This window comes from Symphalangus syndactylus, chromosome 18 (genome assembly GCF_028878055.3).
Source record: "Symphalangus syndactylus isolate Jambi chromosome 18, NHGRI_mSymSyn1-v2.1_pri, whole genome shotgun sequence".
Taxonomy (NCBI): Eukaryota; Metazoa; Chordata; class Mammalia; order Primates; family Hylobatidae; genus Symphalangus; species Symphalangus syndactylus.
The window spans coordinates 20,097,241-20,118,553 of NC_072440.2; the positions used below are offsets into that span (position 1 = coordinate 20,097,241).

Genomic DNA, 21,313 nt, shown 5'->3' on the forward strand with positions numbered 1-21,313 from the left:
ATTAACGGGGAAGAGAGAGGATGACAAATCAGGGCTCTCCTCCCCAGGGGCCGTGCCTCTGGCTGTGGATGTGACATGCGGGTGCCCGGCACCCCTAGCCTCTGCCTCGCTGTGTGGCCCAGACCACACCCTGCCGCGTTTTCAGGCCTGTTTCCTCAAGTGGAAAAATAAGATAGGGTGTTAGTTGGTCTTTGAAATCCCTTCTGCTTCCAAAATACAGCCACGGAGTTGACATTTGCTGAATCTCAACCCGCACCAGGCTCCGGGCAGGAGGAGTAAACACGGTCCCTGTCCTTGGGTCAGCGCAATCTGATGGGGACTCACTCAAGAAACAGACTGTGCAGGCCAGGCGCAGTGGCTCACGCCTGTAATCCCAGCACCCGAGGCGGGTGGATCACCTGAGGTCAAGAGTTCGAGACCAGCCTGGCCAATGTGGCGAAACCCTGTCTCTACTAAAAATACAAAACTTAGCTAGGCATGGTAGCAGGTGCCTGTAATCCCAGCTACTCAGGAGGCTAAAGTGGGAGAATCGCTTGATCCTTGCAGTAAGCCGAGATCTTGCCACTGCACTGGAGCCTGGGCAACAGAGCGAGACTCCGTCTCAAAAAAGAAAGAAGAAAGAAAGAAAAAGAAAGAAAGAAAGAAAGAAAGAAAGAAAGAAAGAAAGAAAGAAAGGGAAAGAGAAAAAGAAATAGACAGTGCCAAAGGGTGAGTATTCTTCCCACGTGACCCTCTCGCCCGGGTCCAGCACCTCAGACACAGCAGCAGAGTGTGGGAACCAGGCCTGCCTCCTCCCTAGCTCCACAGGCCCTCAGCCACCCAGCGGCCATGAGAGCACCCTGCCATGAGCATTGTTCTAGGTCCCCGACGCCCCAGGCCCCACGCCTGAAAATGGGGGAGGAGACACTGCCACCCCTCCCTTGAGAGAAGCCTCAGCTTGACACCCACCCTGCTGGAGAAAGAATAGCAGAGACACACGGAGAAATTCTTAAATAGGCTTCTGGGCTTTTATTCAAAACAACACTGGTGGTGGCTGCCGCTTGGTTTCTCTACACCTGGGCCATCTGGGCCAGCAGGTACCAGCGCCATCAGCAACTAGGAGGGAAGTTCATTCACACCATAGAAACTGTACAGCGACTGAGAGTGCTAGAGTCACAGCGGCCGCCCAGGCCGAGGGCTTCCTGGAGGAGGTGGCCTCTGCCTCCTCAGTAGGCTGCAGCTTGGCCCAGGCTCTGCCAGGAACACTGATTATTGCACAAAGACAAAAAAGAGTATGTGTATCTGGGCTAAAGAGCAGCTTCTAAGACCCCAAGCCCTTACACAACGCAGCAAACGGGGCTGGGGTTGGCCCTGGAAGCGGAAGGCTCTGAGCTGAGGATTTGGGGGAAGACAGGCAGACAGGCTTTACACACTCTGTCCTCCTTTAAGGGGCTGCCTGGTGCAGGAGAAGGTAGAGCAGGGGAGAGGAAGAGGGTTTGGCCAGACTGGGCCGTCTCTGCACAGATGCCAAGGTGCCTGCCCACCACCGCTCTACGGAGCCCAGCAGAGACAGCTCAGGGACCTGGGTCCCCACTTTCCCCACAGCCAGGCCCATATGGGTTAGAGCAAATTTGTGCTTTTGTGATAGACACAAGCCTGAGGCCATGGCCCCAGACCACAGGGTTGGGGAGGAAGGAAGGGCCCTTTGCCCAACCCTCACCCATGTTGACTTTGTCCTGGCCAGTGGATCACAGCTTCCCTGGTTCTCATCTCTGTCACCCACAAGAACAAGGTCAAGTGCCTGGGATCGGCAGGCGGGGCCTCCAGGAGCCTGGGATTGGCCAGGCCATCTCCTACTGCTCCTTGCAAGGAGCTTCTCTGCCTCTGAACTCAGCTGTTTCACCTTCTCCACACGCCCTGCTCTGTGGGCCCTGGAGCCTTCACTCATGCCCATCCCTTTTCCTAGAACACCCGCCCCGAGGTGTCGCCTTGTTCCGGAGTCACACGGTTCAGGGTGAGGGAAGGTTTCACGTCAGACCTGCCTAGGATGTGTTCCCTGCTCAGCTGCTCTGAACCCATGTGACAGCAGGAAAGGCTGCTCAGCGGAGTCACAAGATGACCCGAGGCTGCTTGACTGGTGTCTAATCCCGTCAACTTGAAGCCCAACCTTCCACATGGTCTTCCCAGGTCATACAGCCCCTCTTCTGGGCTCCGATACACATGTCCCTCCAGCAACACGCGGACTTGCAAAAAGTCAAGTCTGTCTGCCTCCCTCCAACTGCCAGCGCTCAGGGTCAGCCAGGAGCAGTCAAGCCTGCCCAGCCCCACTTCTTCCCCAGACAAGGTACCTCGTTCCACATAAAACCACCTCTGTGGAAAGGGAGGCAGGGCCGAGGCTCTCTGGAGCGGGCAGTGTTGAGCTTGGACCCAGCCATCCCCACAGGTCTACCTGCCCCCAGGGAGGAACGGGCAATTCCTCCCGCCACAGGCACCTTGCTCAGCATCACAGCTCTAGGGTGTGGAGTGGGGCCCTCCACGCCACCCCAGCTTCTTTGCTGCCAGGGCCCTGAAGGATCCTGGGCTGGCCACTTCCCCTCTCCGGGGCTCAGTTTCCTGGGTGGGCTTGACAACCCCGCCCAGCCCCCTCTCCCTCAGCCCAAAAGGGAAGGGTGCACCCAACACCCTCACCAGCCCAGCCACAAGCTGAGTTCTTCCAAGTCAGAGCTTGGGAACAAGGACAAGGCCCCCCCTCGGCAGGCCCCCCTGAAGCCCTCGGAGGGGGTCTTAGCAAAAGCAAGGTTATTGCTGAAGTACAGCATCTCCAAACTCGTGGCCTCTGCAGCCTCTCCAGATCACTGCCACCAACATGCTCCCAACCTCCTTCTTCAAACTGACTTCATGAAAGTCACTCCCTTTTAAAAAAGTAGCCTTACCTAAGCAAAATGTCTGTGAAATCACTGGTTCAATGTATTTTTTTCCAATAAATAGTGAAATAAATGCGTAACTCTTCAAATCAAACACCCCCATCTAGAACCTGTTTGGGAAGCACTGCTATAGTGAAAGCTGACCTGCAGTTAGGGGCAGCGGGGAGGAGAGACAGGGGCTGGCAGGTGGGGTGGGAGGATGTGGCCTCCAGGTGACGCGAAAGGCTGGGCGTGGGGATGCGGCTGGACCCAGGGCCCAGGCAGGTGCCCCCACCCCTGCCTAGAATTCGGTCAGAGCTGCTTTGCCTTGAACCTACTGGGGCGGGGGCATAGTTGCTTAGGACAGGGACAGCACAGTGTCCAGGAACAGCCACAGCTCAGCGCCCATATTGGGGATAAAAGGCATTAAGTGACTGAACAACTAACTGGCTGAGCCCAGGGGCACCTGCAGGGCAGCTGGAGCCAGCCAAGACCAGGCGGGTACCTTGGCCCCTCCAAGCAAGCCACAGCCAGCTAAGTCTCCCGCACCCTTCTTCCGCAGGCTGCCTCCACTCCTGCCCCACCCACCCCCACCCTCCTGGGGGCGGAACCCACGCCCTCAGAAGTACTCAAGAGCTGGGGGCCTCCCCTGGGGCCAGAACCCCAGCTCAGCCTTGGAGCTGCCCTCCATCCCCCACCCCGGTCCTAAGGAAACACAGCTACTCACCCCTGATTTTTCTAAAGAGAGATATCTAACCGGTGGACTAAGGGGATGTGTGTGCTCTGGGGTGTCTACGAAAGACTTCACAATAACGAGACAGTCAGGATGACAGGACAGACACCCCGACACATGGGAGCCACGTGGGATCTTAGCAGCGTTTCTTCTTTAAAGGAAAAAAAACACACACACACCCTGAATTGCACCTCTTCTCCGGGGCCTGGTGCCCTCAGAGGCCTGAGGGTCCTCTCCAAGCTACTCTTAACCAGGGAGGAGACATCAAAAAACACAGCTGGGACGCCCCGGCAGGACCTGCGCCCTGGGGTGGGTCTGGCCAGAATCCCAGAGCGTCAGACAAAAGCCCCGTCCAGGCTCTGGCCCACCTCCCACCTTTAGCACTTTCTGGAAGTCATAAGCTCTCAGTAAAAAAAATAAATATATATATATGTCTGTCTATGTGTGTGTGTATATACATATATATATATATCTGCGTGTGTGTGTGTGTATATATATATATATATGTATATGCACTGGAAGGGCCACCGTGGGCCACGCAGGCCTGGCTAACCCAGACTCCGCTCAGCCCAGCTGTCGGGCGCCTGTGCCCTGCGGGCCCTGCGCGATCCCAGGTGTGGACGAAGTATTGCTGTCTGCTCCTGGCTCCTGAGGTAAAGAAGGTGAGACGGGGCGGACGGTGGGCGGCTGGGGGCCCCTGCGACCCTCATCTCTTCCTCTTGCTGGCGGCGTCTCCCGGCTCCAGCTCTCCGGGGAGCGGTTGCGGCAGGGGCGCCAAGGGGCCCAGGCCCATGGGCATTGGTGCCCGGCCCGGGGGGTCCTTGCTGCGGTCCGCGGCCCACGAGGGGCTCCGGGCCAGGCCGTGGGCCAGGGGGGCGGCGCGGGGGCGGCCGGGGGCGGCCAGGCTGCTGGTGCTGCTGAACTTCCTGGCGGGCGTGAGGCCGGGGGGCGGCGGCGGGGGCGGCGGGCAGAAGAGGGAGGTGAGCGAGAGGCTGCTGAGGGTCTCCGAGTGCTCGCTGCCCGCGCCCCCGCCGCCCGCGCCGCCGCGGCCCTCCTCGTCCGAGGGGTCCATGGAGTCGTGGTGGGTGCAGCCCGGGCTGGTGGAGCCCCCGCTACTGTGGCTGCGCTGATGCGCCCGCAGCCCCCGCAGGCTGAACAGGCCCCGGCCCCGCAGGCTCAGGCGGCGGCGAGCGGCGGGGGACAGGCCGGCCCGGGGTCCTGGAGCAAGCGCGGGCGGCCCCAGGGCGCGTCGAGGGCTGTCGCTCAGGGTCAGGCTGTCCTCGAGCGTGGTCTGCAGGCTGCCCGCGGAGCTGCTGGGGCTGGCGTCCAGCGACGTGTCGCTCCCGGTGGTCTGGGGGGAGGTGGGAGCGGTGGAGGCCGCCTGTGTCGGCCCCCTCCCCAGCAACCTAGACGCCCCCCTCCCCGGCACAGCAGGCAGCAGGCAGCCCCCATCCAAGGAGCTCCCTTCAGAGCAGGGCTTCTCCCCTCCGCACGTCCAACTTAGGCAGCAGTCACCGCAGGGCCTCCACCTGCCCCGAGAGGTCCCCCGAGAGGAGCTAGCATCCGCCTCAAACCCAGGTCAGACCCGGCCCTGCCCTTCATGGAAGGCTCCAGGCTCACTCCAAGGGGAAGCCCTGGGCCCACCGCCCTCCCCCAGGGCACGTGGCACCCCCACCGCACCCCCCATGGTCTGACGCGGCCCCAGCCCTGGCTGCTCCCACTGGTTCCGGTCCCTCCCACTTGCTCCGGCCCCCGGCCCCCACCTCCCGGCCCCGGGGGCTCCCACCTCCCAGCCCCAGGGCCCCCCATCTCCCAGCCGCCCAGCCGCCCAGCTCCCACCTCCCAGCCCCAGGGACCGCCACCTCCCAGCTGCCCAGCCCCCACCTCCCAACCCCGGGGCCCCCCACCTCCAGCCCCTCCCCAGGAGCTGTTCTCCCTGCCTGTCCACCACGGAGTAGACCTTACTCTGCAGACATTTATTTTGGTTATCACCCCTCCTGCACCCCCGCAGCTCACTCTCAGCACTAAACAGTGGGCCCAGCAGGCAGGGAGTTTGTGTCCTGCCCGCCAGAGCACACAGCCTGGTGTGACGGGGTCAGACAGTCACCCAATGAATCAACCCCACTCACTGCACTGTGGGAGCCGGCACGGCCCCATTTCCCCACCCCCACAACAGAGCCCTCAGTACTTCAGACCCCTGTGTGCCCGTGGGTAGGAGGGCTGTGGCCCTGGCCAATCCAGTACGGGGGACCCTGCAGCCTCAGGCTTCTCATCCACCAGACCCGCCCTCCCACCTCCATTCCTAGTAATCAAGCCCCCACTGACACCCACCCAGAGCACCCAGGGTGTCCTCCCCACTGCCAGCACCCCGCCACCCTGCAAAACCTCCAGTACTCCTCCTCCTCCCCTCCCCTCAAGCTAGGGATCACGGGCCTCTTCCAGACCCCCCTTGGGGTCTTCCCCACACTCTGCTGTCCCCAGGACCCAGCTCTGCCCACTCCATCCACCCCAGTGCCACCTCCCCCTCCAGTCTCAGCATCACCCCAGCGTTCCCAAACCCCCTTGCACGGTGGTGCCCTGGGCCTTTGGTTGGGTCCTTCCCCTCCCAGTCCCTTGGACTTCCAGGCCTGGCTTAGATCCTGCCCCTTGCCCACAGACCAGTGCTCTGGGGCCTGGGAGGTGTCGGTACCTGCCGGAGGAGGGTACAGTTGACCCTTGGTGACCGCAGAGATGCCCAGGAGCCCTGCAGCGCAATCTTGGGGAGGGTTCCAGTGCCGGTGCCCTTTTCTGGGCCTTTCTGACTGGCAGACACTGCAGGGTGGAAGAACTCGGCTGGCATGGGCAGGAGAGGGCTGGAGGCGTCCGGGGAGAAGGGACTTGGGGGTGCTGCTGGGAAAGGAGGAGACAGAGCTGAGGGAGCACGCTCAGGCCAGGGGGCAGCCCCTAGAAGGTGGCATTGAGCACCAATCTCACTGGGCCAGCAGGGAGGGGCCACCTAATAAACTGACTGTGAGACCATGGGCAAGTCCACCCCTCTAAGCCTTCGTTTACCCAAGAAGAGCAAGAGAGAAATCCTGAACCAGCCCTTTTGATTTCAGGGGGTGGGGGCCCTGGGTAAAGACACAGCTTTTGGAGGCAAGCAGACCCGGGCTCAAGCCTAGGTCTCTTCCTCTGCAAAAGGGAACAAGATGCCATCTTGAGGGGCATAAGGAGAAGAAACAGCTGGAAGCTCCCAGCTCAGTACCAAGTACACAGCAGGTGCCCACTGGATCAGTCCCCTCCAGGTCCTGACCCCACCATGGGGCCTGGCCAGGCCTGGGGGCCACTGTGGGACAGCAGGTGGGTTGGGGCATCCCAGCCCCGGGTCAGGCGCTGCACTGGATGGCAGGTCAGTCTGGCCTGGTTGGCTGCACACGGTGAGGGGCAGGGACAGGGGTGGGGGGTCTGAGGGCTGGGGCAGGTCTGGGTGTGGGGGGCGTAGGGGGTAGCAGCAGCCTCTGCCCACAGTCCTCTCCACACCTTACAGGTTGAGGGTGAGATAATGGAAGAATGTACCCAAGACAGCTGGACAGTCAATGTCCCGGCTGGGGTTCCTATGCCATACCATCTTACCATTTAAGGAAAACGTAAATAAATGGTTGGCTAAAGGGAATGAGATTGCATTCCACCAGAATGGCTCTCGGGTCAGCCCTGTGCCCTGAATTCTGGTTTGGGAGGTCTGAGATCTTGGCATCTCAGCCACCCTGGCCAGCTGAGAGCCCATCAGCTTTAGGGAGGGTGCCCAGGAAAGTCACCCCACGCCTGGCTCCTGGGAGGTGTCCCGGAAGGGTACTTGGGGTGGGCTCAGAGTCTTAGGCATCGCTCTTCTGCTGGGCTCCTCATCTCTCTGCCTCCCTCCACAGCCAGTGCTGTGAAACCAGGTTCCTGCCACCCTCCATGAGGACCACAACAAAGATGAGCCCATGATGGCAGGCCAGCTTAGTCCCCTGGCCCTGTGCCCAGAGCCCAGCCACGGGCCCAAAGCACAAACAGAACACTGCAGGTAGGGCTGAAGGATAAGTATCAGGAATTTACAAAAGGGCTATTGAAGACACCAGGCTTTCCTATGTTTAACATCCCCGTGTATATGAAGATCTGTGGCCTACACACCTCTCAAATTCAGCTTTAGAAAAACACCACAATAATCTGGCAGCTTTCCTTCTGCTTGATAATGAGAGCCATGTGTACCCACCTCTTTCCCTTTTCACCATGGCTCCTAGGAAGCTCAGCATGAAGCTGCCTTTAGATGCTTAGGTTTTTGTTACAATTACCTCATCTTTTTGTACTATTTGGCTCTTGATCTTTCATCATTGTTATATCAGGCCTGAGAGTCTATCTCTCATTGTCAGATATCCATCTGGTTCTTTCTATACTAAATATAATAATCTGGGTAAAAATACAAAGGAAAAAATTCAGCCATCTCCCTCTGAAGCAGATGCCCAAGATGAGGGCTGTGGGGAGCTGGCAGGGCTCCCACCCCTCACCTTGACTGCTCTCATGTTTCAGCCAGGACCGGACAGGGTTGAATGGGATCTCCTCCATTTCACACAGGAAGTTCTCTGGATCCGGTGAGACAGCCGTAGAGGACAAGGGGAAGAAGCATTCGCCCAGGTCTCCCACATGCATGGGCTCAGGTGGGTCCAGCTCACCCTGCAAGGAAAGGGAGGTAGGATGGGGCAGGACTGGGAAGGGGGACAGCTGCCCTCATGACCTGCTCCACGGCCCCTTGCTTAACTAGGCTACCCTCATGGCTAGCTAGTCTGACCTTCCTCTCACCTCCTCTACCTGACCATCTTCCAAAACCCCATGAAAGGAATCCACCTCCGAATGCCCACTGGATGCCCAGGCAGTTAGTGACTTCCCCTGGTACAGACCCTGGCCCAGCGAAGAAGCCAGATCAAGGCTAGCGAAGGCATTAGAAGACAGGCTGAGTGGCCACACGAGTGTCCCGTGAGCATGACCTTGGGTGGGTCCCTTCCCTTTGCTGAGCCTGTTTCTGCATCCAAGGAGAGTCACGTCTTCCTTCCTAGGCATTCCCTGGCCCCCACATTCCTCAGCCCTGCAGCCCAGAGTGACCCTTCCCAGGAGAGCCGCCTTAATGCCCCCTCCAAGGCAGATGAACTCGTGCCACTCCGACTTCCGATGACTGGCTGAGTCTGGCACAAAAGACTATACCCTGCCCAAGTCCAACTGAGTCCCAGAAACTGTGCACCCTGATATCCTTTGTAGGAGAGCAGTGTGGGGGTGCAGAGAGCTGCAGCAACTGTTAGCAATCAGGGAGGGGACCAAAATGACATGGAAGGCACAGGAAAAACTGGCCCCACAGCCTACTCTGAGCTGATGGAGGGCCAGCCTAGGGGGCAGAGGTGCCAAGCCCAGGGTATCCCCCAGCTGTCCCTTACACCCCCCACCCCCAGCAAGGCAGGACCACTTTGACCTTGAGATCAGGAGCCCGGGTCTTGAGGTCTCACCCCCTAAGACTGCAGGATGAGCAAGAGCCCCTTCCTGGCCTGCAGGCCTCCTCAGACTGACCTCCTGGGGTGCAGAGGTTTGGGGTCCAGCCTCAGGGGTGGCTTCCTACTCTGTCATTCCTGGCTGTGTGATGTGAGCATCACCCCACTTCTTGGAACCCCCATTTCCTCACGTGTGAAGTGGGGACAAATCATCCCTGCTGCACAGAGCCGTGGGGCAGACAAACAGCTGGCACCGGCAGAGCGCCTGCACATAGTAGGTGCTTGTGCCTGATGCGACTACCCCCTGTACATAGCAGGTGCTTGTGCCCGACGCGACTCCCCCATTCGCTTCAGCCTCACAGCCCCGCCGGCCAGGGATGACCCCCGTGGAATGGACCAAAAAATACTCAAAGCAACAAGAAGCAGCCAGTGCTGCTGGGTGCCAGGTTGGAGTGCTGGCTGGGCTTGTGGCTGTGTGACCTCAGGCAAATCACTCCACCTCTCTGAGCCCTACTGCCCTCATCTGTCCAACAGGAGATGAAGGCCTAGCACACAGTGGGTGCCATTTACATGGTAGACTGGAAAGATGGGGGGGTCCTGCCTGGGTGGGCAGGGGCCAGGCTTCGAGGACAGACCCGCCTGCTCAGGAGTCCCCAGGGGAGCTCACCTTGCTGTCTTTGGGGCCAGGTGGGCAGGCCGTGGGGTCCTCGAGACTCAGGTCGTCGCCCAGCAGGATGGACGAGGACCTGTCTGAGTTCAGGGAGAAGGCCTCCGTCTCAGCCAGCTGCACCTGCAGGAAGAGGGAGTGGCCTCGGGTCACCCCAGGGTTGGGATGAGCAGACGTGGGTCCTGGGGCATGCAGCCACAGGCCTGAGGCTCTGAAGAGAGATCGAGCAGTGGTCAGAAAGGTCCAGACACCTGCTGGACATGGATGATGTGTCCATCCTGTGCAGGGGCCCAGCCTGGGTGACATGCGATGGTGACACAGTGGCCACCTCCAGTGGAAGCCAGCCCTGAGTGGCCCATCTTGCTATCTGGGCCTAAGGGCAGGTGAGTTGCCATGGGCTGTGAACTCCACAGCTGTCTGCTTGCCCCTAGACCAAGTGCCCATTAAGACTGGGCTGGACTTGACACTATGGCCCCATGTGGATGACCTGCACAGCATGTCACAGGCAGGGGACACTGCAGGACCCAGAGACACTAGAGCATCTGCAGCCACCACGGGGCAGGGGTGTGGGGCAGCCCAGACCTCCAGCTCCTGCTGATGGTTCCTGGGGACCCGCCCTGCAGCCACCTGAGGCTGGGGCCACCCGGGGGGCTGGAACACCCCAGGGAGAGTTCAGGGGCCCACACTGCTGGGGAGAAGGGAGAGGGCTAACTGCACCTGCCCTAGAGGCAGGCCCATGGGAACCCCTGAGCTGGGTGGGCCTAGGCCCCAAGCTGGAGGCTAGGGCAGGGCACCTGGAGGAGGTTGAGTGCCAGGATGATGCCCTGGGGGAAGAGCGGGCAGATGACCCCTCATGTCACAGAAAGGGCAAGCTGTCCTGCAAGTGACACACAGGCTCCCTGCCTGGCACCTGCAGCACACAAGGTGGGGCAGCTGCCCTACCCAAGCACCTACTGTGTGCGGCATGGTGCTGGGGTCGGCAGCTGCGGCCACCACACCACAGGCCCACACCTGGCCCTGGCTCAGGGAGCCAATCTGCCACAGCCGTGGAAGCTACATGTGCCCACGTTGACCCAGCCTGGTCTCTACGGCCCAGAGCCAGGCTCTGCCCTTGGGCAGGCCCCTCACCAGGTTTCATGCTGCCCCTGCCCCAAGGGGCCGGGCCTCCCAGGCTGCCATTACCTCTTGCTTGTCATGGTGACACTTCTTGCAGCCGGCGGGCGAGGAGTAGTGGTGGAAGATGGAGCCTGAGAGGTTGTCGATGATGGTCAGCTCCCCCTCCAAGGAGTCCTTGATGATTAAAGAGACGCTGTCCAGCCACAGGTTCTCCTAGGCGGACGGGGACGGGGTGGGGACAGGCGGGATTATCAGCCGGGTCCCGGGGCTGCGGGGTGGGCAGGACACAGCTGCCCTCCCGGTTGGTTCTCTGCGCCCATGGCCTGGGACCGACCCCCTCATCACAGGGTCACCCCTTCTATGGAGCTGAGCAGGGTAGGGCCCAGAAAGACAGAGGTCTCCGTGCAAGGCCTCCCTGGCCCCGCTGCCCATCTGGCCCTGCGGTGCCCCCCCTCTGGCGACCCTCGCACCTCTCCAGCCCCTGCCCACCTGGGCAGGCGAGTAGCAGCGCCGGCACAAGCCGCCCTCGGTGTCGCCCCCGCCGCCCGCCCCTCCCGGCCCTCGGCCAGGGGCGCCCGGGGAGCCGGCAGGCAGCCTCGGGCCAGGGCCCAGGCCGTGGGCCATCTCCAGCTGGAGCTCGGCATCCATCTCGGCGTCCTCCTGTGCCTCCTTGTTGCTGTCGTCCAGGTGCTTCATGAGCACAGCCACCACCACGTTGATGAGCACGAACTGCGCGGTGAGCACGAAGCTCACGAAGTACAGCGGCGACACAAACTGCAGGCTGCTCAGGCAGCTGCGCTCATCGTGGGTGCAGTCCCGCAGCGTGTCCTGCGTGGCAGGGAGGGCGGTGAGGATGAGGATGAGGACATCCCAGAGGCTGCTGGAGGCAGAGGCCAGTCCAGGGCCATGCGCAGAGGCAGCAAGACCGAGATTCAACCCCTGAGACAGCCCCTGGCTGCCCTGCCCCACTCTGCCCTGTGGCAGCATCTGCCTGCCTCAGCTTCCGCTAAGTCCCCACATGGACAGACGGATGGCCCAGCGCCCTCTCCTCCTCTCTTGCTCCCGCCGACATCACCCTCCCCACAGCTGGCCTGCTTCCCTGGGACACAGTCAGGCCTGAGAAGGGGCATCTGGGGCTTCCTTCAGGGGCCCCTGGGGAGTAGGGTGCATTCGGGACCAGGGCCTCCCTGTCCTTCCTTTCTGGTTTTTCAGTTCAACCCCCAACCACAAAGCCCAAGAAGACTCCACCACCTTCCCGCCCTGGGCCGAGGAGATTGGCCACCAATCCCAGCACCCCGGCTTCCTGCCCCCTTGCTGGGGGCACTGGGGGCTCTGCAGGGTGGGGGTGGGAGGCAGAACAGGCCTACCACTGCCCTCTCCACCCTAGGGCCCGGGAACCAAGGCCTCACCCCTGTCCTCTGGGAGCCCCTCCTGCCCTTCCCAGCCCAGCCCAGGTTGCAGCCCAGGCCAGGGAGCCTCTGCCGGGTGACCTGGTCAGTGCGGCAATCACTAGAGGGCCTGGCCCTGGCCTTCGGGCCTGCCTGGGCCCCAGGTCCCCTCTGGAACTGGGTGGAGTTGTCTCCCCTAGAATCTGAGCCCCGATCCCAGGCAACGCTGGGGGATGGGGCAGTGGTAGACAGGGGGCCTGTTCTGGCTCAGCTCTCGCCACTGTGCTGGTCCCGGGCAGACCCCTCCACTCCTCTGTGCCCTGCACGCCCCTCCCATGTGTGGTGGGGCCCTGGGTGGGCAGAGCCCTGAGCAGCAGGACCAGCATCCTCACTGTCCCAGCACCTGGCTGATTTCTCCACCCCAGCCCGCCCAGGAGTACCTTCATGATCCCGTTCCAGTTGTCACCCGTGGAGACCTGGAAGAGTGTGAGGAAGGCCATGCCGAAGTTCTCGAAGGTGGCATGCCGGCTCATGCCCTCACATGGGTTCTCGTCGTTGCAGACTGGAAGCAGGGAGGAGGTCAGACCTGCCCAGTGGCAGAGCGCCTGCGGGGCTCACCCTGACCCGGTGCCTCCCGCCTCGCCTCAGAACCCTCATTACACCCTAGGAGGGGCCTGCAGACTGTGCGCGGCCCACAGATAAACTGAGGCTCGGGGAGATGGCACATGAGCTGGGGCTCAGGTTTGGGTGAGTCTGGCTCTGCCCCCCGCCGAAGAATGGGTTTCTGAGAAAGAAGGTGAAATGGGGTGAGGGCCAGCCCCTCGGGGAACCCTGCTTTCCGGAGCCATCCCGGTGCAGGGCGGAGCTCAGCAAGCGCTCTGTTGCTCTCTCCCCTGCCCTGGCCTCTCCACTTGCTGGGGTGGCACTGGCTCAGGACAGGCACCAACACCGGGGTAGGGAGGGCAGTTTCCCTGGGAGACCAGACAGCTGAGGGCCCTGCTGTAGGCATCTCCCCAATACAAAGACCCTGATGTGACGGGCTCAGGGGTCTCAGGCCTCCCCCGCCCCCTCAGTTCATCCTGCAGCCCTGCTGTACCCCCACCACGGGCCTGCTCTGGGACTCACTCACCCAGCTTCCCAAAGAGCTCCACCCCGAGAGCGGCGTAGATGAAGAAGAGCAGCATGAAGAGGAGGCCCAGGTTGCCCACCTGCGGGAGGACAGGTGAGGCCGGGTGGGGCTGGGAAGCGGGTGGGGGCGTACCAGGCCTGGGAAGGGTGGAGGCTGGGGCAGTGGGGGTGGGCAGCCTGAGGGTCAGAGCAGCTGTAACATTCCCCCAGGCTGTGTGTCCACGTCTGCCACCCCCACAGGACCTGGAGGGCAGGCTGGGTCCAGCACAGGGCTCAAAATAACAAGAAAACACGCGTGCCGCCTTTACCACGAGCTGCCCCATTTCCAGCACTCAAGATTCATGAGCTCACTTCCTCCTCACAATAATCCATGAACTATCTTTTTCCCCATTCTTCGGAAGAAGAAGGAGACAGACTGAGAGGTGACATCACTTGTCCAGAGTCGCACAGCTAGTAACTGGTAGGACAGGGGTCCAAACCCAGCAGGCTGGCCCCAGGGTCCATGCACACAGTCTACGCTACACACCTTGCGTGGCTACCAAGGTTGAATGGATGGATGAACGAAGGGAAGGAAGGGAGAAGGCAGGAGGTCTCAGCACTAACACTAGCTCCTCTACAAAACCACCGAAACGCACTTGTCCCTGTCACTGTCATCTGCTGGTCTGGGAAATCTTCAAGAGCAGAAACACAGCTGCATGAGGTCAGATTTGCCTCCTTGGGCCAGCATGAGGCCTGGCCATAGAGAGGAGGGAAGGCAGGAATCACGCAGGCCCGTGGGCCCCAGAAGCCTCTGCAAACCCGGCCACCCCCGTCCCACAGCTCCTGTGGGAGAAAGTGTCCCAGATTCCAAACCTAGTTCAAATCTATCCATGCACTGGAGACCACCTTTAACTCATGCTATAGATAAGATGAGGCTCAAACACATTCTTGCCCTAGAAATGAAGTATCTCTTAGAACCCTCAGAAGGCCTGCGTGAAAAGAATCAGGAGACATTCACATTAACTGCTGAAAAGTAAACCCCATTGATCACACTCCTCAAGTTTCTCTGCTCCACTCCAGAGCAGGGTTTCCTGGCCAGCTGTTCTACACTGCTAGTGTCTGACTAATTAAATGATGTTCCCTTCATTAATAAAACAAGCACTTACTGAGCGCCCGTGAGGCCAACTGTAAGGCCCTGACCGCCGAGAAGGATCTGGCGTGGTCGAGGCTCTAGGAATTCAGCTTTGTGCCCTGCACAGGCCGGGGCGGGCCGCATCTCTTAACCAGGATTGCCTTCAGCTTTTCTATCTGTCCCCTCCCTGCCGTCAGCATCTCAGAGCTGGCAGGGTTGCGGCAGCCTCCTCACCATCTTCCCTGCCTCCAGCCTCTCCCTCCAATCCACTCTCCTCCCAGCCATCAGAGCCACTTTCTCGAAGGCAGCTCTCGCTGCAACCTTCCTTGTCCAGAACCCTCCTGTGGCACCTGCTGCCTGCAAGATAAAGCCCGATTTTGCTGCCCTGGCATTGAAGGTGTGCTGTGACCTGGCCCCCAGGGACCCCTTCCCAGCCTGATCTTCCAACCCCACACACTCCAGCCACACAGAAAACAGCCCCACAGTGCCTTGGTATATTATTTTCCCTCTGCAGGGAGGACCCTCTGTCTTTGCCTGGAAAATGCCTCCTCCTCACCCCTCAAAGCCCAGTCCATGGGTCACCTCCCCTGAGAAGCCTTCTCTGATGCCTCCTCTTCTTGGGGAAGAGTTTGGTGGGAAGAGGCTGAAGTTTCATTTTCCTAGCACTTTACATAGAATTGAGGAAATGGCCAATGTCCATACAACAACATGAGCAACAGCAAATGGATTTTGAGGGGTAAGCACCATTTCATGGGCAGTGGCACTTGGCACGTGCTTCTTCTAAAGTGCTAATGCACTTGTAATGACTACCATGGGTCTGCTGCTGGAGGCTGGGATGTCCTGAACATCTCCATGTGCCGTGCCCCGTGCCAGCTCCGCACTGGATTTGGGAGTCATGATAGGACCACCCAGGGGTCAGAGCATGGGAAAGGGGAGTGGGAGCAAGGAGGCCAGGGAGGCCGAGCCACACACCCGCCATCCCCATCCCTAGCAGCCTCTTACATGGCACTTCCCATGAACCAGGCCTCTTAAGTGCTTTATAAGCTTTAACCATCTGACACCTCACCACCGCCCTTTGAAATAAGCGCTTGAGTGAGCGATGCTTCACCACCATCCTCATTTCACAGGCAAGGAAACTGAGGCACGAAAAGCTAAGTCGCATGCCCAGGGCCCAGGCTTTGCTCTCAGGCATTATGGCCCAAGCCGGGGCTCCAATCTACTTCCTGTCAGCACAGCCTGCAGCCCAACATCACCCCCATCTCCCATGGGACAAAGTCCCCTGAAGGGATTTAGTGTTAGGAAAAACCATGTCTCTGAATGAATGCCCTTGCTTTGCATCCAGACCATGCCACTTTCCCTTTATACCGAGGCTGCTGGGAAGCTCACACCAAATTCAGGAACAGAACTCACCCATGTCCTTAGCCCTGGTCCCTGAAAGAATTAGCTCTGCTTCCACCTTCCCTGGGCTGTTAATCTTGTATCCTCGTTTTTAATGTGCAGTATCTGTGCCTTGTATTTTAAGGCGCCTGAAGTTCCTGATGACTCGATGAGTCATAATGAATAAATAAATGTGCCTGAGGCTCAGCTGAGAGCAGAGGCCACCCTGAGGGGAGGGGGAAGGGGAACCTCAAGCAGTCAAGACCGCGCGGGAGGGAAGGACTGGGATTGCAGAATTCCCAGGAGGATGAAAAAGGTGCCCTCTGTGGCCCTGATCACATCTCCCCTTTCACTAACCACAGGGTGGGGGTAGAGCGACTTCCCTAACTTCTCAGATCCCCACCTGGTCAGAGTCTCATGCTGCCCCTCCTGGAATGCCATCTCGGAACTTCTCCACCCACACTGCCACCTCCTTCTGCCAAGCCACCCTTGGAAGTCAAGCTCAAAGGTCCCCTTTCCTAGGCTGCCTTCCCTGATCTCCCCAGGGAGTGTCTGGCACTCTTCTCTCTCTCTGGAGCATGCTAGGGGTCCCTCCCCACATTTCCCTGAAGTATCCATCTCCCTCCACCAGCCTGGGGGCAACCAAGGGCACATTGTGGACCCTCAGTGCATGCAGAGGGCTGGACACAGAGTGGCACTGGCAACCACGTGATGAAGCCAGAAGAAAGAGGCATAAAGGGACCCTTCCTGCCTCTCAGCTCCTGGCTCAAAATGCATCCCCAGAGACAGCATCTGCCCTGGCTCTGGCAGATGTGAGGAGAAGGGAAATCAGGGCCTTCCTGCCCCAGGGCCCAGCCTGACACCGATGACCCCTAGGAGGGCTGCCAGCAAGAGTGGCTCTTACCTGGGGCAAAGCTTGCACCACCGTGTCCAGCAGGGCCCGCATCCCTGTGGCCATCTTCAACAGCTTCAGCACTGCGGGCGAAACCCAGCCCCGCCCACTCAGCCACAGGCCAGTGGGGACATGTGTGTGCACGTGTGTAAACTCCGGAGAAGAGAACATGAAGGCACGTGCAAGCAGAGTCCGGCTCTCAGATGCCACATTACAAGAATGTGGGTGCAGCCACAGGGTGAGTGGGGCATGCACAAAAACATGTGGACACAAGGCATGGGTGTCACTGTAAAAAAGCCCCCGAGGACGGGGCATACTTATGGGAACTGAGGTCTATGAAGTGTGTGAATGAGTGTGCTATGAACTGTCATGGGCACAAAGGACCAGCGTGAGTGGCCACATCTCTTCTCTTCCCCTCTCGATACAGAGGACTCTGGCATCACTCGCTGAGTTTCTGGCAGGCAGAAGAGCAAGAGGCACCTGGGCTCACCCTGAGGCAGGAGGCTTTTAAAAGGAGTGTACGAACTACCTTGAGGAGGGGGAGAAGGGTCTCTGAAGACCGTGCGTCCCAGTCACTGTGTTTGAGAAATGCCAGCGAGGAGCTGGAGGTGTTTCACATCTTCCCAGTTGGACTGGGTTCCTTGCATCACACTCTGAGACTGGACCCCATGGGTCATGGCGTTATAAGGAAGTGGGAGTGTGTATCCATGTGTGCTATGCAAAGCTGCCTGTGTGTTGGGGGAGGTGTGTGCACACAGAGGGTGCATGCCTGTGTGTTGGCTGTGTGCCTCCCGGCTCCTGCTCACCCCTGCTCAGCAAGGAGCCCACCATGCCTGCAAACTCCTGCCTCCACCTCTCCCCACCCTACTCCCGTGTGCTCTCATCAGGCAATGAGGTGTCTCATCCCGCCCCTGTTTGTCCCTGTTCCCTGTCCCACCCCTTGCCCCTCACCTCGGGCAATGCGCAGAACCCTCATGATGCGGATGATGGTGGGGTTGATGGGCAGGGCCGCATTGATCTCGATCTCCTCCAGGGTGATGCCCATGACTGACAGTAGCACAATGGCCAGGTCTAGCTGGTTCCATCTGCTCAGCCATGCATGGGAGGGCAGGAGTGGGCATGAGGAGGATCCCTCTGGTTCAGACACACCTTAGTGGGGGGAGCCTCCCAGGTTCTGACCTTTCTATTGTGGCCCATTAGGCTGTGTGGCTGCCCTCCCTTACTAGCCCCTCCTAACGCCACTGGGTCCAGGCCCCTCTCTGCTCCCCACAGCCATCACTCCCTCAAGCAAGGGGCTGATCAGGCTAAATAAATATCTCTGGCCTCCTGCAGGAGAGGAGGCATGGACTGTGACTTCCAAGTCTAATCTTGAGCTGGCTGCTCTCTCTGTGGGGCCTTAGGCTAGTCCATCAACTTCTTTGAGCCTCACTATTCCCTTCAAAAAGGAGTATTAGCATGAGGCAGACCCTGCTCTGCCTATAGGGTAGAGACAACCTACCAAAGATGAGCCAAGAAGGGCCAGGTAGAATGCCCTATACCCATCAGATGATACCATAATCATTTCCCGTTCAGAGCTATAAGCAGCAGCTGGGGCGCCTGTCCATCAATGCCTAGATGCTTACTGGTTCCCCTCTTCAGGCTGCTCCAGGCTTCCCTAAGGGTCAGGACTGCTTCTTCATCCTGCAGTCTACCCTATTACTGCCCTAATCCAGCCTGGCCACTCACCGGTCCTTGAAGAAGCGCCTCAGACCAAATGCCACCAGCTTCAGCACAGCCTCCAGCACAAAGACAGTGGTGAACATATAGTTGCAGTACTTGAGGGCTGTCTCCAGGGACTATGGAGGAACAAAGAGAAGCATGATCCAGGGCACATGACCTGCTCCACAACCTTCCTCCACTCAGAAAGTCTCTGCCTTTTAAGGAGAGAATTTAGTCCATTTACTTTTAGTGTAATTATTTATATGCTGCTTTTATTCTTTCCATCTTAATGTGTACTATTTATTTTATGTTGTTATTCCTTCTGTTTCCTTTTTCTTATTTATGTGTATCTGGTCGAGTTGGTACCTTTGGAGGCAATATAGGGTATTAATGAAGAGCTACTGAGCCAGACTGCCTACATTTGAATCCTGGCTTAGTGCTCACTCCATATTCACCATATGATCTTGAGTAAGTCATTTCATCTTAGAAAGCTGATATGCAAATTAAATGAACTAATAGTTCAGTGCTGGAAACAGAACAATACTTGTTAAATGTAAGCTATTATTATTCCATTTTTCCTGTTAATTTGGAAGTTCTATAATTATTGTTTCATTCTGCCAATGGTTATCTTTCTTTTTTCTGCATTCATAATATTCCTCTCCCATCATTTGAAATAAGGTATTAATTCCACACCTGGAGGCTCTGCTTCCCTCTTCTTCCCCTCCAACTCCATCAGGGTTTTTAGAATGCACTTGCTCCTCACATGCCCCTCACATACCTGGTCTGCAACAAGCTAGGAAATGGTCATCCTCACCCACCCCCAGTGTTTGCCTGAAATGGTCCTTCCACCCTTTTGCCTAGTCTCCATACACCCAGGTAGTAAAGGAGGCTACGTGGTAGGCTTCGAATGCAAATCTAAGTTCCAGACCTGGTTCCACTACCTATGGCTGAGTAATTTGGGCAGCATATTTAACCTCTCTAAGCCTCAGGTTCTTAACATATAAAATCTAGACAAAGGATTCCCCCTGCCAGCCTTAGGATTGCTGTGAGGATTAAAGAGTTCATATATATATAGTGTGCCTTGCAAAGAGTCAATATTTAACACATCACAGTCATTGCCACCCATGTGCAAGCCACAGTCCAAATGCTGCCTCCCTGACCCACCTTCCCTCTGACCATTCCCTTCCAGACTCTGAGCTTCCTGAGGGCAAGCTTGTCCGGCACCTCCTCCCACTGCAGTGCCCAGCATAGAGTCCAGCACGGAGGGGCTGCTCACATCCTGCTATCAGCTAACCCCTTCCCCACCCTATCCCTGGGGTGGGGTACTGCTGAGACCCCACCCTCACCTTGTAACCTTGGGCTGGGAGGCAGACCAGGGCTCACCGTGGGCTGATTGTAGTGCTCCAGGGACATGGTGACCACGTTGAGGCAGATGATGAAGGTGATGAAGATGTCCAGGTAGTGGCTGGTGCACATGGAGTGGATGAGCAGCCGGGTGTGACAATAGGTGGCATAGTAGGGCAGCCGCTGGGCCTCTGCAGGTGGTGCAGGGGGAGTGGCACAGACCACAGAGGGTTGGGGTCAAGGGAAAGGGCACAGAGCACAAAGGACAGAAAGGTGGAGGAAAGGGAGGGGGCAAACAGGAAGATGTTGATCCACCCCAGGCCCTGGAATCAGTGTTAGATTTCCTCCACCCAGCCAAAGCACCATGAGAGAAACTGTGGGGAAGGGTGACAAAGAAGGCAGGACATTCATTCTCTCCATCTACCCCAAATGAGCTTATGGCAGGAGCTCTGGGCCTGCCTGCAGGGAGGGCAGGTTTCCCATGGCCCAGGGTGCCCAGGTTCTGCCTTTGCCCTATGCCTGAGCTGAACCCCCAACGGCCTCACTCAGGTTGGCAGTGGTGTCAGCCATTGGACTCTGGGTGGACACTGATGGGGTTCAGATCCCCTGGACAGGAAGATGCTGGGAGAAGTGGCTGAGCCCTGGGCACAGGGATTGTATCTTTTGTTCTCTTCCAGCTCCAAAGGCTCAGGAGGCTGGGGTCAGGCCCAGGCAGAAGGGCCTAGAGCTGGGTGACCCGCACCCTCCACAGGCACCCACTCACTCCGGCGCTTCTTCTCCAAGCGCCGCAGCCGCTTCTCCTCACGCCGCCGTGCCTCTTCAGCCTCCTGGTGCTGCCGGCACTTGTGGAAGTTCTCCACCACAACACCCACAAACATGTTAAGCACAAAGAAGCTGACGATGAGCAGGAAGGAGATGAAGTACAGCAGCATCCAGGGGTTGTGGTTGGTCACGGGCTGCAGGGGAGTCAGAAAGGGCTGAGGAGGCTGATCAGGCCCTACAGGGCCATGGGGAGGTGCCCATCCTGGCTGAGCCTCCATGGAGTGGGGATGTGTTGAGCCTGCCTCCAGGAAGGCGGCTGTGAGGTCTAAATGAGGCAGCAGGTAAGAAGTAAATACCCTGGGCATGGCACAGTATGGTCCTCAGCCAAGAAAGCCACCTCTCCTTCCCTGCTCAGCGGCTGCCGCCTGGAAACATCTGTCTTCTTCCTCTCATTAACCTATCCATTCATTCACCTATGCATGCATGCATCCATCCATCCACCTATCCTCCCACTCACCCACCCCTCCATCCACCACCCATCCACCCATCCATCCATCCACCCACCTATCCATCCACTCATCCACCCATCCATCCATCCACCCACCCATCCATCCACTCATTCACCCATCCATCCACTCATTCACCCATCCATCCACCCACTCACCCATCCATGCATCCATCCAACTAACCTCCCACTCATCCACCCATCCATCCACCACCCAT

General features: G+C 58.6%; 1 protein-coding gene across 3 annotated transcripts in view; it reads right to left on the reverse strand.

Moving 5' to 3' along the window:
* Positions 1–985: 985 nt before the first annotated feature.
* The window catches only part of CACNA1I (calcium voltage-gated channel subunit alpha1 I), a 134,083-nt gene continuing 113,755 nt past the window's right edge, over positions 986–21,313 (reverse strand). For 2 of the 3 annotated variants that reach the window (XM_063622882.1, XM_055251946.2), the window contains 13 exons: positions 20,592–20,784; positions 19,868–20,019; positions 18,512–18,621; positions 17,738–17,871; positions 16,799–16,869; positions 13,408–13,486; positions 12,719–12,840; positions 11,380–11,718; positions 10,957–11,103; positions 9,775–9,897; positions 8,139–8,304; positions 6,305–6,501; positions 986–4,966 (listed from right to left, as the gene is read on the reverse strand). In XM_063622882.1, the coding sequence (XP_063478952.1) occupies positions 4,322–4,966; positions 6,305–6,501; positions 8,139–8,304; positions 9,775–9,897; positions 10,957–11,103; positions 11,380–11,718; positions 12,719–12,840; positions 13,408–13,486; positions 16,799–16,869; positions 17,738–17,871; positions 18,512–18,621; positions 19,868–20,019; positions 20,592–20,784 (2,478 nt within the window). In that variant the 3' untranslated portion in view covers positions 986–4,321. Of the gene's footprint in view, positions 4,967–6,304; positions 6,505–8,138; positions 8,305–9,774; positions 9,898–10,956; positions 11,104–11,379; positions 11,719–12,718; positions 12,841–13,407; positions 13,487–16,798; positions 16,870–17,737; positions 17,872–18,511; positions 18,622–19,867; positions 20,020–20,591; positions 20,785–21,313 lie in introns of all 3 variants that reach the window. The other variant, XM_063622881.1, reaches the window with a different exon arrangement.